This window comes from Salminus brasiliensis, chromosome 14 (genome assembly GCF_030463535.1).
Source record: "Salminus brasiliensis chromosome 14, fSalBra1.hap2, whole genome shotgun sequence".
Taxonomy (NCBI): domain Eukaryota; kingdom Metazoa; phylum Chordata; class Actinopteri; order Characiformes; family Bryconidae; genus Salminus; species Salminus brasiliensis.
In genome coordinates, this window is record NC_132891.1 from 26,962,201 (window position 1) to 26,979,413 (window position 17,213).

The 17,213-nt window shown below is 36.9% G+C and overlaps 1 protein-coding gene across 1 annotated transcript; it reads right to left on the minus strand.

The window, feature by feature from the left end:
• Positions 1-1,451: 1,451 nt before the first annotated feature.
• On the minus strand, positions 1,452-13,081 carry sars1 (seryl-tRNA synthetase 1). The gene is made up of 11 exons (XM_072656551.1): positions 12,858-13,081; positions 11,660-11,730; positions 9,930-10,010; positions 9,615-9,773; positions 9,048-9,191; positions 7,929-8,084; positions 6,006-6,227; positions 4,602-4,731; positions 3,885-4,042; positions 3,590-3,719; positions 1,452-2,083 (listed from the first exon to the last, which is right to left on the minus strand). The coding sequence occupies exons 1-11, from the start codon at positions 12,991-12,993 to the stop codon at positions 1,923-1,925; spliced, it is 1,548 nt and encodes a 515-aa protein (XP_072512652.1). The 5' UTR covers positions 12,994-13,081; the 3' UTR covers positions 1,452-1,922.
• Positions 13,082-17,213: the final 4,132 nt, after the last annotated feature.

Here is a 17,213-nt window from a genome sequence, read left to right on the forward strand (position 1 = left end):
TTAATATAACACTTTATATTTGTACAGGACTGTTTGCCATTCGGTTTGATCATCTTAATTTGAATGATGTTTGTTTTGTTAATAAAATAATCATTAAAATAATTAGAAATTGTTTCAGGTTTTGTTATAAACGATACCTCTACCTCGATAGAAAATTACACCAGATTTCCCATACTGCCCAATATATTATTCACAGTTTTCCATAGTTCCTTTTAATTGTTAATTGAAACCCTGATCCTAGTTTTAAAATATTCCTTTTCCTATTGAGTTTACATACATAATTTTTCAGTTAACAATATTCCTTTCAAAGTGTAGCACTGTCGTTTTTTACAGCATCCTTTTTGTCTTGTTTCTTTGGACTATGATTTTTTTTATTCTTCATCCATCAATGGGGCTTTTATGTTTTTCACTGTGGACTTTTTCAGGGGTGCATGGTTATCTACAACTGGCATAAACAATTCCATGAATATGTCCAGAGCTGCATCTGGGTTCTTCTGTTTATACATATCTCCTCAATAAATTTGTATGGTATGAAGTGTCTGTAAGATCGCCTTATTATCGCTCGGGTGCTGCATTTGGGACTTCCTTTGGGTTTTCCTTGATATAGCCACCAAGTTATGATCGATGATGATTTTTACATTTGTATAAATATGGTCTAGACATATTGAAGTTTTTATTCCGACCTTCTCACAATTCACAATTCTTGTTGGTAAATTTACTACGTCCATAAAATATATTGCCCTTTTCCATCTGATTCTATTTCCAACATATCTCCCATCATATCTAAGTATCTACTGTCAGCACTGGGTATTACTGGGACTAATATGTTGTTTCACCTAGACTTTCTATCTTTCTAGTCATGTTTAACATTCACTCACATATGGTTTTTACGTCTTTAAGTGCTTTTGACCATTTTTTGACCATTTTTTGACCAAGTCCTCACTCAATATCTCACCATTGCATCAACCGTTTTGTTCATATTCCAGTTGTACATTGCATTTTAAACACTATTACACAAAAGTACTTCAAAACAAAGCTAAAGACATTTATTCTAATGTTCAATTGGAATTCAAATGGTGCAGCAGTTACATTCTGCCGCCATAAATAAATATATGCCTTTTATGACTTTTAACAGAATTCAAATACTGCTGCACATTTTTGTAAAGATCATGCACCAAGACTCACCAAGCCGATAACATAAATCTTGAAACTGAACACCAAAATGTTTTTCTTGCATTTTAGAACAACCTTTTATGGTACTAATTCATTAAATGATTAAAAGGTACACTGTAGTGTTTTTTTTTTAGTTCCCTCAGGGTTGGAGTGAGAGGAATAACTTTATTTAATCCATGCAGACTTACATATATACATTTAAATAAAATAGTTCTTGTAAATGTAACTACCAAATCTGCTAAACAAACAACAAAAAAACAGGCTTTAATAGCATGACAATTTGTTAACATTCATTTATTCTTTTACGCCACCACAATCTCTTACAAAGAATCTGAAACAAGTACTGTACATAGGATTTCATTATTGTTGACATAAGTGAACAGATACTCTTTTAGATACTTTGTAACTCTGAACTCGTCTCAGGGAGCTAACCCAAGGCCCAAGGTTTTAATATGGAATTTACCACCCAGTTTATAACCATGTTCCCTGTATTTAAATCTAAAAATCATACATAGTCTAATCTGTTCCTTTCATAAACGCCATGGTTTACTGAACATGGAAAGATTATAAGGAGAGAACTCTTAAATCCTCTTTAAGCTGCCCCAAACCCCAAAGGACTATGAATATCATCAGAGGTGTGAAAATGATGCATGAAAAGGGTAAAGAAATACCATTCATCAGGTATAGTATAATGAGATGAAAGTTCTTGAAGAAAGCAATGTCTTGCAGGAGGTGTGGAAGCGTAACATCTAAGAGTTGTTGACTGACATGTTCTCCACTTTGTTTTGAAGGTCAACATCGTCAGTTTGCTGCTTTTTTTTTTTCCCTCCTTCTTGTTGTTTCTTTTGTTTCTTGGATTGTTCTTGGTCAATAGGAGCTGGCTTAACAAACTTGATCATTTCTGTTAAGCCTAAAACCAAAACAAACCACATCAAATTATTTGGCATGCTAGCACAGGTCAGTTACAAAAATGCAGAACCACAGTGCTTGTAAAACATTTATCCCCTTGGATGTTTCCCCTTTTTTGCTTTTAGGAATGGAAACATTTAATATATATAAATTTTTACAAATACTTCCAGTCCAGAAAGTCCAGTCACTTGTTAATTAATATTCCTGGCTACAAATACACCATGAAGACAAAAGAACAATCCACACATCTCCAAGAAAAGGTTATTGAAAGGTATAAGTCAGGGGATGGATACAAAAAAGTAACTAAACATCCAACAAGAAATAGGAAGTAATAGAGCAGGCTGTTCTCGCACACTGAGTGACCATGCAAAAAGGAGACTAGTGAGGAGGGCCATCAAGAAACATATGACTACTCTGAATAAGTTAAAAGCTTCAGCAGCTGACAGGGAAAAGACTTAGCAAACAAGAACAGTCATCTGGTGTCTTCACGAGTCAAAGCTTTATAGGACAGTGGCAAAGAGAATTAAACCTAGACTACAGTTCACCCAAAGGCAGGGACTTAAAGGTCAACTGGAAGATTCTTTGGTCTGATGAGACCAAAATTGAGCTTTTTGACCATCAGACTAGACACCATGTATGGCAGACACCAAATATTATAACTCCTATAATTTAACTCCTTCGTAATCATAGGTCTTAGTGGCTTTCTCACTAGTCTCCTTCGTGCACAGTTTGTAAGGAAGGCCTGCACTAGGCAAAATTACACGTGCCATATTCCCTCCCTTTCTTAAGGATGGATATAACTTAAGAATTTACAGAGAATCCTCTGCAGTTTTCAAATATTACATTGGCCATGATTTTATTCACAAAAGCAGTAAAAAGGGAAAACATTGAACACTTTTTATAGGCTCTGTGTGTGCGTGTGTGTATATATGCGGTCAACAACCCCTTCACCTTCTCCGCATTTTATTAAACGTATAGATGTATTCTATGATAGACTGAGCTCATTTAAAAAAAGCCCACAATGACAAAATGAAAGCATTCATTAAAAATATCAAATGTACACAAGTGTGGACACCCTTTGATGAGACACCTAAAACTGAACTGAGGTGCAATTTGTTTTAATGATAATGGCTTGATATGTTTCTACAATTTAATTGGAATCCACCTGTGGTAAATTAATAACAGGAATTATCTGCAGATCTCAGAAACAAGACTGTATCAAGACATGGATCAATCATCCAAGCAGGCTGTCATGTGCCTTTTACTAAGGAGTGGTTTCTGTCTGGCCACTCAAGGCATGATTTGTGGAATGCTGCCAGGATGATTGATCTATGTCTTAATACAGTCTTGTTTCTGAGATCTGCAGATGATAATAATAATAATAATAATAATAATAATAATAATTATTATTATTATTATTATTATTTTATTTCTACTGAGCCAATGTCAACATAAATCTTACTTTCCTTTGTATTTTAGTAGTTTTAGAATGTGAACATATGCTCACCTGGGGGCATAAAGCCCCTGAGCGGCTCTGGAATGACAATGCCCTCTTCTGTCTGGTAGTTTTCCAGGATGGCACATATTACACGAGTGGTGGCACACATGGTTGCATTGAGCATGTGTACAAACTCAGCCTTAAAAAAATGAAATGGGGGAAAGAAAAAAAAAAAAGAAAAATAAATGTATGAATCATTTGTAAATGTACTACTGATATAGAGGCATTTTTTAATCACTTTTTCACACTGTAGGCCATCATAAGTATTATATTATAAACCTATGAAATGCTACCCAGATCTTACCTTGTCCATCATTTTCTTAGTTTGGCCATAGCGGATGCGCAAGCGGCGAGCCTGATAGTCTGTGCAGTTGGAACAGGACACCAGCTCTCTAAAGGCCTGAGAGCCAGGGAACCACGCCTCAAGATCCAGCTTCTTGCTGGCTGCATGGTTCAGAGCACCTACCATACATAGGACAAATATACAGGCATACAGTGTGGGGCTATGTGGGCCATGGCTGCTGGGACAAGGTTTGGGGTCACTTTTTTATAAAGCTTTGAAATTTGCATCATCTGGCTTGTCATAATGACTAAAGAAGCTATAGCCTTAACATTCAAGAGCCCCAAGCTCTTGTGGTGTCCAAACTTTTGCATGGTGCCCCCCCATACACTCCTAAATTGTACAAAACAAACAATACTATAACCATGATTTAAATGTTTAACCTTTAATACCATGCCTTCTACTCACTATTCACAGTAATAGACCGTTTTAGATGTTTGCATGTTACTGTACAATAGAATTTTAACTTACTGTGCCAGCCTTAACTTCCAAGAAAGCAACTACATAATATGTTTAACAACACAGTGTTTAATCTTTTAACCTTTTGATGTATAAATAATAAAGATAAAGTAGGTCTTACACAGTTGAATCACCTCACCACAAAGGCATTTCAATTCCAGTCCAGTTTAAAAATCAGCCAGCATGAAAATAGAAGTAATGTTTGACAAAAATCAAACTAACCTGAGACAATGTTGACAATGCGGTATGGGATTCCTAGGGACTGGTAAAATTCCTCTGCTGTTCCTATCATCTCATCAAACATCTCCCACGACTTGTTGTCGTGAGGGGACGCATACACAAACTGCTCAATCTGGACAGGAATAAAAAGGTACTTAATTTTATGAGCACAAAAGAGTAACATGTTACTGAGAGTGGTTTCATATTTTTCAACCATCTCAGACAGTTTCAGAGTTTTAAGTGGTCTCAGACCACTGACTCATGGTTTCTTTTAAATATGTAAAAATATCAAACAACCTCTGAATCCCCTAAAGGGACCCAGCAACAAGTCAAACTCAAATGAGTTTGTGAAAGTTAGCTTTGGCTAATTCCTGTTTTGATTTGCGCATTGTGTGAAAATAGCCCGGCTTTGCTTCACATTTCGCTTTATATTTAAGGAATCTTAAAATGTAACTCCTCATGCAAACGGCTGCCTTTAGGTTTGTGTAATCTCGTAAAGAGTGTGCAGCATTTTCATATTACTGCAGTCACAAAAACCCAAGCACTGACTTTTTTTGATTAAAGGATCATGTGTAAAAAACACTAATGCACCAAAACAGTAACAAACAATATAACAAATTATAATAAAATTTGCGCTATCAATGTTAACACATTAACACACACAAATAATCAGCAAACTTTAACACATTAAACTTATGTTTTTACAGAGCCTAGTGACGTATTAGTGATTTTATTCAGCAACTTAAACACAAAGTCTCTACTGTTGAGCTCAGATTACATTTTAGATACGCTGAAACATGAATTAAATCTAATAACTAACTCGCCATGTTTGTGGCCAGTTTAAAGTCTTAGTTCTTGTACTTGTTCCACACCTTGCAGAATATTTTTAATTGCCTCATATGAACAGCTTCTTTGGAGGTGCCATAGAACACATTCAATCAGTACAGTAAATTGTTCCCTTATGTTTAAACAGATGTTATGTGACTTTCTCAAAGCAAAATGCCTAGATGCGGTTTTATACACCTATTTAAAATCATATGATCTGGTCCTAGAATTAAACAAGCTGTTTTATGTACATTTTGTGAAGCGATTATTATTAACAACACTGCAACGGAAGTGTGCAAAGATTAGGTATTAGACTTGGCCCATTTTTACTGTCCTCTTTTGCTTAAAATGTGGCATGACAACAAGCAATGTTTTTTGAATGATGTTGAACGGACAAACCACTTTTTACAGCACACCTTTTTTTTTTATAAATGTACATTTGCTTATTAAATCTGGGTCTTTTTCACAGTCAATATTGGTTTAGACTTTTTCTTAATTCTTCAAAATGTGTCATTTAGCCAAGGGTGGCCAAACATATTTGCAAATAGCTGTGTGTGGATCAACTATAACTATATAACTTACTTTCTCAAACTGGTGAACTCTGAAGATGCCGCGGGTATCTCTGCCATGAGACCCCACTTCCTGTCTGAAGCAGGTAGAGATGCCAGCGTAGCGAATAGGAAGATCTTCTGGCTTTAGCCATTCATCTCTCAGGAACGCTGCAATTGGCTGCTCAGAAGTGGCGATCAAATACTTCTCATCCACTGAAGTGTCATCAGACTTCTCACTCCCTTTTCCAATGACCTGAAATGTAATATTTGGAAGCCAATGCATAAAAGTTCTCTTAATAAAAAATTGGTCCAGAAAAAAAGAAATACATTTAAAAAAGATATAATAATAATAATAATATATATATATATATATATTTCAATTGTCTTCAAAATAATAGCAGTGTGTTAAGCACAACATCTTTGTAATAGTTTTTATTTCCATGCATTGGGAACATTACATACTTTTTTCTAAATTAAAACTTAAAAAAAACAAAATAACAAAACATTGGGCTGCTCAAAAAAATAGCAGTGTATGCATTTGTCTTTACAAACTCAAAATATGTATGATTTTTTTTTATTTAGCATTCCTGTGAATTACTAACCTAATATTTAGTTGTATAACCATAGTTTTTTTTAGAACTGCTTCACATCCATGTTGCATAGAGTCAACCAACTTCTGACACCTGTAAACTGTTATTCCAGCCCAGGATGATTTGACTACATCCTACAATTCATTTGCATTTCTTGGTCTTGCCTCAGAAACTGCATTTCTGACGTCAAGCCACAAGTGTTCTATCGGATTAAGGGCCAGTGATTGGGCTGCCCACTACATAATCTCAAATTTACTCGTTTACTGGTGTGTTCAAGGTCCTTGTCTTGTTGAAACGCCACTTTCAAGGGCGTTTCAAGGCAACATGACCTCTTTAAGTATTTTGATAAGAGAAACATGCCCATATCATGATGCTTGCACCACCATGCTTCACTGTCTTCAGAGTGTACTGTGGCTTAAATTCAGAGTTTGGGGGTCGTCTGACAAACTGTCTACGGCCCTTGGACCCCCATCCAAAAAAAAAAAAAAAGTACTTTCATCAGTCCACAAAATGTTTCTCCATTCTCTTTAGGCCAGTTGATGTGTTCTTTGGCAAATTGTAGCCGCTTCAGTACATGTATTTATTTTATTTATTTTTTTTAAACAGTGGGACTTTGTGGGAACTTTTTGCTAATAGATTAGCTTCACAACTGACAACTACATTTTCTTCTAACTGTCACAGTACTCACAGGTAACTTGATAATGTCTTTGATCATCCTGCTGTTAATCATTGGCTGAGCCTTTGCCATTCTGGCTATTCTTCGCTCGGTTCAAATGGTAGTCTTCATTTTTCTTTCACGGCTCTCTGGTTTCGCTTTCCATTTGAAAGCCCTGGAGATCCTTTTAGCTGAACAGCCCATAATGTATGCACTTCTTTATAAGTTTTACCCACTCCAATCAACTTTTTAATCAAAGTAAGCTGTTCTTCTGAACAAGGTCTCGAATGATCCATATTTCTCAGGCTTTCAAGGCAAAATGCATGCACAACATGTGCTGGCTTCACCCTTAAATAAGGGCCACCTGACTCTCACCTGTTTCTTCACAGAATAACTGACCTCACTTATTGAACTCCACACTGCTGTTATTTTGAACACACCACTTTAAATGAATTATTCAAATACACAGACTCAAAAGCATGCATATCATGAATTCTGAGTCTGTTGGGTTTCTAAGAATCTACTGCACCTGGTAAATTGTTTGTCATGTGGTAATATAATTTATACCAAAAACAGTGATTAATCTGGTTAGTTATATTGGACTGCTATTTTTGTAAACATTACTGTACTATTATATTATATATTCTACAAAGGTATGCAAACTAATTTTCTTGCCACAACACTGCAAATAATAGATTAGGCTGCAAACCTTGTACAACTCCTCATCAAACTGGCTAAGCTGTGCAACCTCTTGCATGACCTCTTTGCGCATGAAGAAAGGAGTATAGAGGGGAATGTAGTTCTTTCTGTTGAGGATCCGCAGAGCATAGCTAATCAAAGCCTGCTCCAGGAAAACCAGAGGTCCCTAATAAAAAACATATTAGCAAAGAGTCAGCAGCCAATGTCATCAGAGATTTGTGCCAAAACAGAAAATTGCACATTTATACTTAATATGAACAATGTGAGTGTAAAAACATGTTTCTATTTTTCTGTTATGATATTTTGTCCCAACAGCATGATCCTAATGAAGAACATTATTTAATTCCTGTCAGGTATATTATTTATGGTTAATTTCAGTCAATCAAAACACAGGCTTCAGCAAAAGGTTTATCTACAACAATAGGTTTTAGATATAGCAGAGAGCCTGTCAGCTATGTTGTGGTACATTAAAACTATTATTTACAGCTCAGTATAGAACTCTTCTGTATAACACTTTAGATGGCATCTGCAGAGGGGTGTTCTATATGCAGGGGCCTACAATACTGCATTTCGCAACATGTGGATGCAGTTCTTCGAATGATCCATGACTTATGTTAATGGCAGACAGACAGCTGTTTGTGCTGTATTTGAGCAATCAAACTGATGTTCCAATTAAATGTATATTGAACAAAAGGACCACATTGTGTAAGGTGTATACATGCATTTTGTGGCTGCAAACATGCGCTCATTTGTCAAGAATTTGCAGAAGTATTTTGCGTTTTTACTTTCAAATAGTGTACACCAAAGGGAATAAATTTCATATGCTTTTATGTTTCCCCAAACATGAGTTGGCTTAAAGGCATACAAATCCCTGCATGTATGGTACAGCATAATTGGCACTAAAACGCAGAGTTCTTCAGCTAACCACATTTTTTCCCAAATACAGTGGTTTTGACTTAATAAGAATACAAAGAGCACTTGCATTATATCAGCAAAAGCATATGGAACAACGGCTTCAGAAAAGAACACCTATGAGAACATTTATGACTATGCTTATTTAAAGTAATTAATAATTACATAAAGATAAATTAAATCATTAAAGATTATTTCTCTTACAAAACAAACCAACCTTCAGAAAATATCCTCTGCTTCCAGCAACAATTGCCCCCTTTTCTCCTTCATATCCATCAACCATGACAACCAGGTCCACATGAGAGTACTTCTTCTGCACTGTGCAGTCGCCCCAGTTGCGCTCAACCTTATTATCAGCGTCCTTGGCAAAACAAATAAAATAACATTGGCTATAACTATCAGTGCAAGCTGTGGCTTACAAGCTTGAGAATGATGAAAAGTTGCGACTGGTTGCATGTACAACGTACAGTTGAAGAATCAGTAAGCACAGTAGGTCACATCAGTAAGCCCTGGCTTATCAAATATCTGCAGTTATATGTTTTTTTGGAAAAAAGGTGTAATACACCACCCCTTTTCCTCAAAATAAAATGGCTGAGGCTAGTGAGGTGGTTCAACAAGTCCAGGCAACTGCAGAGGCAGAACGAACCTTCCAATGAAAGAGTGATGCAGTGTATAATAAATTGAGAGTTTATTTATAATCCAAATTATTTTAATTAAACCAATTCAAGCAGTACCTTCCACTTTTTCAGTTTGCATATTTAATATGTGACTGGTGGCACCTCACCTCATCATTGCTAATGGGAACAGAGGGGTGCAGGAGGTTTCCAATCTCCCTTAGGTATTCAAAGCGCTCTGCCTCAAGCTTCAGCCGCTTACTGTCTGTTTTCTGAATAGCTTCATCCACCAACACACGAACCTTCTTAATCTGAGTCACTGTCAGTACCTGTCAGGGAAAAGACCGCATAACGCGACATAAGTCATTCCCCCAAAGTACAAACATCACAAGAAGTATCAACAAAATATTGAATAAATATAGTATGCAGTGCAACGCCTAAAAAGGCTAGGACAATGCTTGTACTGTCAATTTATACCGTCTCACCGATAATGTGTCTGCTGTGAGAGCTTCCAAGTTTTGGGCATCCTCTGGGAGAGTCTCATCATCTCCAACTGGCTCCTTCTTCTGTGCATACCAAAAGCAAAACAAGGCAACACAAAGGAACACCAAACAATTAAGCAAATCCAGTTTACCAAGAACATGGTGCAGGAGCAACACTAATCCAAGGCGGCCATGTTTTTAAAGTTCAAACAGAACCGTCTAGAAGTTCTCTCTTTAAGAAAGTCTGCATTGCTTAAGCAACTGCCAGGAATCTTTCTGCAGGCTCTAACCACAAACCCAACCTCTGGTTACCTACCACTCTGCATGTTTAATTTCAAACCTCAAATCTAACTCTCCTTAACGAGATAAACAAGTACTCCTAAATAATAATTTGATAGATCAAGTTTGGGATTGGGTTTGTTTAAAACTCTGTCCCCACAACTTCACAATCGTTTCACCAGGCATTTAAACCTTGTTGATGTATTGTTATGCACTGATCAGAAAAGTGTGGTTCATCTGTAAACACTGATCAATTATATTCAAGAAAATGTCTTAATGAAAAAACTGTTTTTACTGTCACTGTATATTCTGCATTTTAATTACTAAGAACCATTAGAAAATACCCAAAACAAATCAGTAAAATTTAAGAGGTTATGATCTACTGAAATATATATAGACTCTCTAAAGAATCATTATTGCGATGATTCATTGTGAGATCAGACATATCTCTACCCAATTCTGACAGATTGACAGACTGGTGTACAGTCAACAACCTTCACTTGAATGTAGACAAGACCAAGGAAATGGTTGTTGACTTCAGGAGAGCACGACACAACCACTCTCTGCTCAGCATCAACGGGTCCTCAGTGGAGATCATTAAGAGCACCAAGTTCCTTGGTGTCCACTTAGCGAAAAACCTCACCGGGACCCTGAACACCAGCTCTACAGCCAAGAAAGCCCAGCAGTGTCTCTACTTCCTCCGGAAGCTGTGAAAGGCCCGTCTCCCTCCACCCATCCTCACCCTCTTCTATAGAGGTACCATAGAGAGCATCCTGAGCAGCTGAACTACTGCCTGGTTTGGGACCTGCACAGGCTCTGACCGCAAGACCCTCCAACGTATTGTGAGGACAACTGAGAGGATCATTAGTCTTTCTTCCCTCCGTCATGGACCCTTCACACAGACTGTTCTCCCTCCTGCCATCAGGAAGAAGGTACTGCAGCATCCGGTCCAACACGACCAGACTCTGCAATAGCTTCTTCCCCCAAGCCATCAGACTTCTCAACTTCAGAGACTGAACTTCAGAGACTGAACTTCAGAGACTGAACACACACACACACACACACACACACACACACACACACACACACACACACACACTCTCTCTCTCTCTCTCTCTCTCTCTCTCATTCATTCATTCATTCACCAACCATTTTGCACTACAACTATACTACCTCACAGGACTCAATATTTATTGCACACTGCATAATTTGCACACTACCCCTAATTATTTATTATACTTTGTATTGTGTTATATTATCTGTCTGCACTTGTACTGTGTTGCACTTGTGTTCTGTATGCACTGTGTCTATGTTGCACCATGGTCCTGGAGGAACGTTGTTTCGTTTCACTGTGTACTCTGTATGTAGCTGAAATGACAATAAAAACCCACTTGACCTGAATTCAATACAGGCCAATACATCACAACAGTGGAAAGTTCACAACCGTTACTTACCTTCATTTTCTCACCAATAGACTTGCTGCATAAATTTTTTGCCTTGTTGAGGTTATCAGCAGTGAAACGGCCTGGCAGAGCAAAGAGATGTTTGTTTGTTTAACATTTGTTTAAAGCACATTTACCCCAGTCACTCCTAGTGCTAACAAGTTTCTTCTTATATTATACAGAAACTGTTGTTTTCATGTACCACTTTTTATTATTCATTTTCTTACTTTCTACAGATCACCTTCTCTTATGTGCTTTTGCAGTGGACTGTGCTGAACTTAATGCCCAAACAGTTTTTACTTCAATCCCAAATCAACCTTAAATTCATAACTGCTTCTGCCTCATAGTAGTAGCAGGTTCTTTATTTGTTGTAAAGCAACCTTGTGTTTAATTAGACACCAAATAATGAACTTTTTTAGATCTGCACCCTTGGGCCTTAAGCCACACACAGAATACAGTGCTTATCTAATTGTTTCTGTTTCCAGTACACACTACATTACATGGCACGTATTTGAGCAAGAATTACAAACAAATAAACTTGAAAATTTAAACTTAAAATTGATTACAAAATGTTATGTGGTGTATGATACGGCAATACATGTATCTTGTTATTCATTATATAAACTGTAATGGACAAATAGCTAATAGTCAGTATCTTATGATGATTCTAATGACTGGAGCGCAAACTCGATAGATATAACGAGCGGTGACAGTACTCAGCCTGCTCTTCTTGCATAATTTACGTCGCGAGTCAAGTCAGCAGCCTATTTCATTCAACCAAAAGTATTGCATCAGATTGTACCGTGTCTGATGACGACATTACAGAGGGACAACTCGCTTTCAACACTTTATAATAGCCTACATTTCTTTTTCTTTACGTTTTTGTCCTCAAGTTAAGATATAAGTCACACATTTATAAGTGAAATATGGCTACATGTCATATGACAGCTGGCTTAATGGGTAACCGGCAGGTCTTTTATTGTTCAACTCCTTAGCTGAGCTAGCTAAACGACTAGCATATTGATTATGAATCACGTAGCTAGCTAGCTACATAATAACCTAAATTTTCTAATTCGTTCCGATATTATTTATCAGATGCATTGCGAGTGTTTAGCCAAATCTTTGTTGGTACGAACTAGCTACCTAATTTAAGACTGCCATGTGATGTGTAGCATCAGTTAGCCGAGATAGCAAGCAAATTGACACTCACATTTCCTCCATTCCGTATCTACTTGGACGAGATCATCCACAAGGGACACATCTTTAAACCTTTTCCTTTGCGTTTCTCTCACAATTTCTGGATCGCCGCCTTTGTCTTTCCGAAAAAGGTCTAGATCAAGCACCATGATGCCAATGCTAATTAATACAGATGCTAGCGGCTGAACAGTCACGAAGCATATGAACCAGCCCCTCTGTACCGAACCAAAAGTGTGGAGTGTGTCTCAAATCGAGCCGTTGTTCCTAACGTAATGGGCTAACTAGGGATTCAGCCATTTTGTAGGGTGAAAGTATCCTAGTGCACTTTAACGCACCTCACATAATGGCATTGCACAAGTGCATTCCACAACATAGGTTCTAGACGTGTGCACCAAACGAAGTAGTGGATCCAAGTTTGCAATGTCATTTTTAATGTTTAAGTTGCAGTGAATCGAATTTCCATCGTGTTCATTTTTATTTCGGTTCTGTGTGTAGTAGTTCGCTTACACAGTACATAATGAAGTTGGGCTCGATTTGAGACACGTCCAGTGACCGTAATACTGGAAATATGACCTCTGGCTGCCACTAGTCAGTGCTGTCAGTGACTTTCGTTAAGTCATTAGGGGAAAACTATTACCTTCAGAATTGAACAGTTACAACACTGTAGTGACACACTTCTTATTATTTTTAATTTATTTTTTAAAGATCCACTTATCATATTTTACAGTTTGGCTTGTAGAGGTGACCACTGACGGTTAATGGGGTTTTGATTACTGCGGTGCAGAGTCTTGAAAGGAGTTTGAGATGCATTCCGCCGAATCGGTGCCATTTTCGTCTCCAGAAAATTACATGTGCACAAAAAATTAATGTGAAATACATTTTATTATTAAGCACAGTGTCTTGTACATTGACCTATTTGCGAATTTACAATATATAATTAAATATATATTATATAAATATAATTAAAACATTAATAAAAACTACCTAGAACACTTGAAACATTTGCAGTTACCTGTCCCCGCTCTTTAACTATACACTTTACTATGAAATATAATTATTAAAATCCTTCAAAGATGTATTTTTTTGCATTGTTGTGTGACTCCAAATCCCATCTATGCTTTAAAAATATTTTTTTATAAAATATCCATAATATTTAAGTTAAAATACACATTTTAGTTATGTATTATAACATTTCACAAGTCACATGTTCAACAGGAAGTTGCATCAGCTGGATCTTCTGAAGGTCATGGGACAACCGAAAGTAAGTTTCCTTTGACTATGGAGGTCAGTCTCAACATTCTGCCCTGTTACCTAAATTACTTAATATTATAATATTAATACGTGTAATATGTGTTTATTTTTAAAATACAAATTTAGCAAAAATGACTGTAATGTGCTCAGTGTCCTCATGCTGTTAGCATAACTTCCATGTGGCTATATTTCAGTTTTTTTTCTTGTGCTAAAAACTCCTGTTACTCTTTATATGAGTGCCAGTAACAGGAGTGAGTAAAGTACTCTGGTGTATTGATTTATTAGTATGAATATTAGTTGATGTAGTGTATACAAGCTATAGATCCACAACCAAGAACTTTCAGGTGTAATGCCATAGATCAAATATATTGAGCCCCGTATTCTCATCCAAACTTAACTGGATGTAGTGTGTGGTCTCAGGATGCAGTATTGTGGCTGATTATAGAAATGACCTGTGCATGTGATAGAGAAATCGCCAGTGCAGGAGAGGAATTAAACTACAAATAAGGTCCCTGTTAAAGGCTAATCTGTAACTGCAAGAAACTGCAAAGAAATTTTGAAGAGTTACAACAAGCAAATGGCACCTATTCGGTGGAATGGACCATGAATAGGGCTTTACGGATATGGCTATGGTGTCTTGTTGTTTAAGTAGTAAGGCATGGTTTTTCAAAATGGGGTGCTTAAGGAATTTAAATGTGCTAAGGCAAGTCATGAAATTATATGGCTAGGGTCAAAAGATGAGCTGATTAAAGCAGCTGCACCACTGACAAAAGAGAGAAAGTGCAATCCATGAGAAGCAATTCAATCAAATAAAATGGAACTGGATCCCAGGGATGTGAAACGACAAGTGCAAAGAGGGAGGGCAAGTCTGGTGATTCTTGGAAAGTATTCAGTAAGGTTATATCACCAGAGTGAAGTCAGATGGTTTTATTCAAGAGCATGCATCTGCAGCCTTGCATGGAAAACAGGGGCAATAGCTCAGAGTGTGGAGAACCTGACCTGAGAAATGGGTAATGAATGTGAAGATTTTAATTATACTTAAATTCTTTTCATTGTTGTTCTTTTTGTAAAAAAAAAAATACCTGCATTTGTGTACCTTTCTCCCAATTTGGTACTACCAATTAGCCCGTTAATGACGCCCCCACACGTAGCAACCACTTCTTTTCAAACTGCCACCGATGCAGCATTGCCAGGTAGCCATGACGCACAGAGGAAAGCACCAGGTCCTTACCTCCACCGCACCAGCAAACAGATGCCCCTACCATCCAACATCGCTTTTAGAAAGCAACCAATTGTGCTCTCATTGACTCTGGCCGCAGATAGCAAAGTTGTATGGCACGGGATTCGAACTTGCGACCCCTGAACCACAGTTCCCTCATAGTTTTTCTGTCCCAATTTAAATTGCTAACACCAAATAATTCTTGGGGTTAGTTCTAAGGCCAGTTACGTAGACATGGTTTATTCTGACAGTAGAGGTGTTGGAAGTGAAGAGAATCCTCTGGGTTCTCCATGGGATGTCATGAAACTTCAGAGGAACAATTTGTCTTTGATAGTCAAAGACTCACAGATTGTAAAAGGCTCTGCTCCACACCCATATACAGTGCTGCAAGAAATGTGTCAAATTTAAATGTTTTAGATCATCTAATTCTGATGTAGAAGAGGCAACACAAGTAAACACACAACATAGCTTTTAAATAATTTTTTTGATGAACATTCTGTTTAGTTAAGATAAACATATATCATCATATATATTTGCTGAAAAGTAATTGCCCCTTAATCTAAATCCACAGTTCTTTTGAGAGTCGTTTTGGAACACTGGAAGGTTTTCAAGCAAACTGCCTGTTTAAGGTCTTGCCACAGAATTTCATATTCAGAATATTTATGGTTCCATCAATTATGACAAATCATTTCACCTGATTACCAGATTGGTAGATTTCAATGACTTTGCTTTGCATTTGTATTTAAATCTCTTTAGAACCGAGGAATATGTGCAGCTTTCTGAGACTCTTTTAGCTTCTCTTTACATTGACAGTGAGGAGACATGTCTGGGTGTGCCTAGTGAAACTGAAACTATTTTTCAAATGAGTGTGGTTAACTGGTTGATTTTGTAGCTAAGGGGGTAATTACTGTTTTATGTGGGTTCAGATGGCTAAAGATTTAGAATTCATTATTATCCTAAATAATTGGAATGATCATGTAAAAGCTGTGTGTTGTCTTTATCTTATATTACAATTATTTGGATGATCTAAGAGATTTAAATGTGACGAATGTGCAAAAATAAAACACATTGCAAAGGTGGCAACACGCTCAAGAATAAACAACATTTTTCATTTTGCAGTTTTTTTTGTTCTCATGGTTTTTCACCTTTCTGATGAAAAAAATAACAAAGGTGGCAACAAAGGACCAAAGTTGACCTCTTGCCAACTGTAGTATGGGAGATAAAACATAAAATAAACATGAGTAGCCAAAGGCAAAGGTTTGTTTGCTTGTTTTGTTTCTTACATTATTCCTCGAATATAAATCTAGTAAGTGGGTGGACTGTGTTTTTTCAACCTATAGAATACTTGTGAATGCTCACAAAAACATAAATGTTTCTGTAGGTGTGGGTTTAGGATTGGCCACCAATCCAATCAAGCTCTCACTATAAAGAAGCATGACTTAGCAGAGTAAGGTTTAGGGTCTTGCCTCGTTGATTACCTAAAAGTACATCCTTTTCAGATCAACCCAGCTCTTTCCACTATTTCATTCGCTAGCTTTGTTATTAATGATTATTTTACTAAAATCATAATTTTCTAATGGGGTTTTGTGTCCTTTGGGTTCTAATGTTTCAGGTTTGTTTTGTTAGTTATTTTTGGCATGTGCAAGTTACTTCCTCCATTAATTAACAAACTCATCCTGGGTCATACAACTAAATGGTGTCCGGTGGTCTGCCAGAAGGCCTGAGGAGAGAGCCCAACTTATTTTCTGTTGCATTCTCTTAGACCAGGTAGTAACACATTGTTTGTAGCCCAAAATAAGCATACTATGGCTGTAAAAATAAGCTTTCTCTTGATTTCCTACAAGCTAAAGTTAATTTGATTGAGGAAAACAGAAATGAGCTGTTAGAACATGTTAAAAA

Excerpts from the sequence above, each read along its gene's own strand:
- sars1 (XM_072656551.1), bottom strand. The coding sequence starts at position 12,993 with ATGGTGCTTGATCTAGACCTTTTTCGGAAAGACAAAGGCGGCGATCCA. Across the intron at positions 8,085-9,047 it reads GCAGAGGATATTTTCTGAAG|GGACCTCTGGTTTTCCTGGA; the intron begins GTTGGTTTGTTT and ends GTTTTTTATTAG. Across the intron at positions 3,720-3,884 it reads CTAAGAAAATGATGGACAAG|GCTGAGTTTGTACACATGCT; the intron begins GTAAGATCTGGG and ends CATTTTTTTAAG.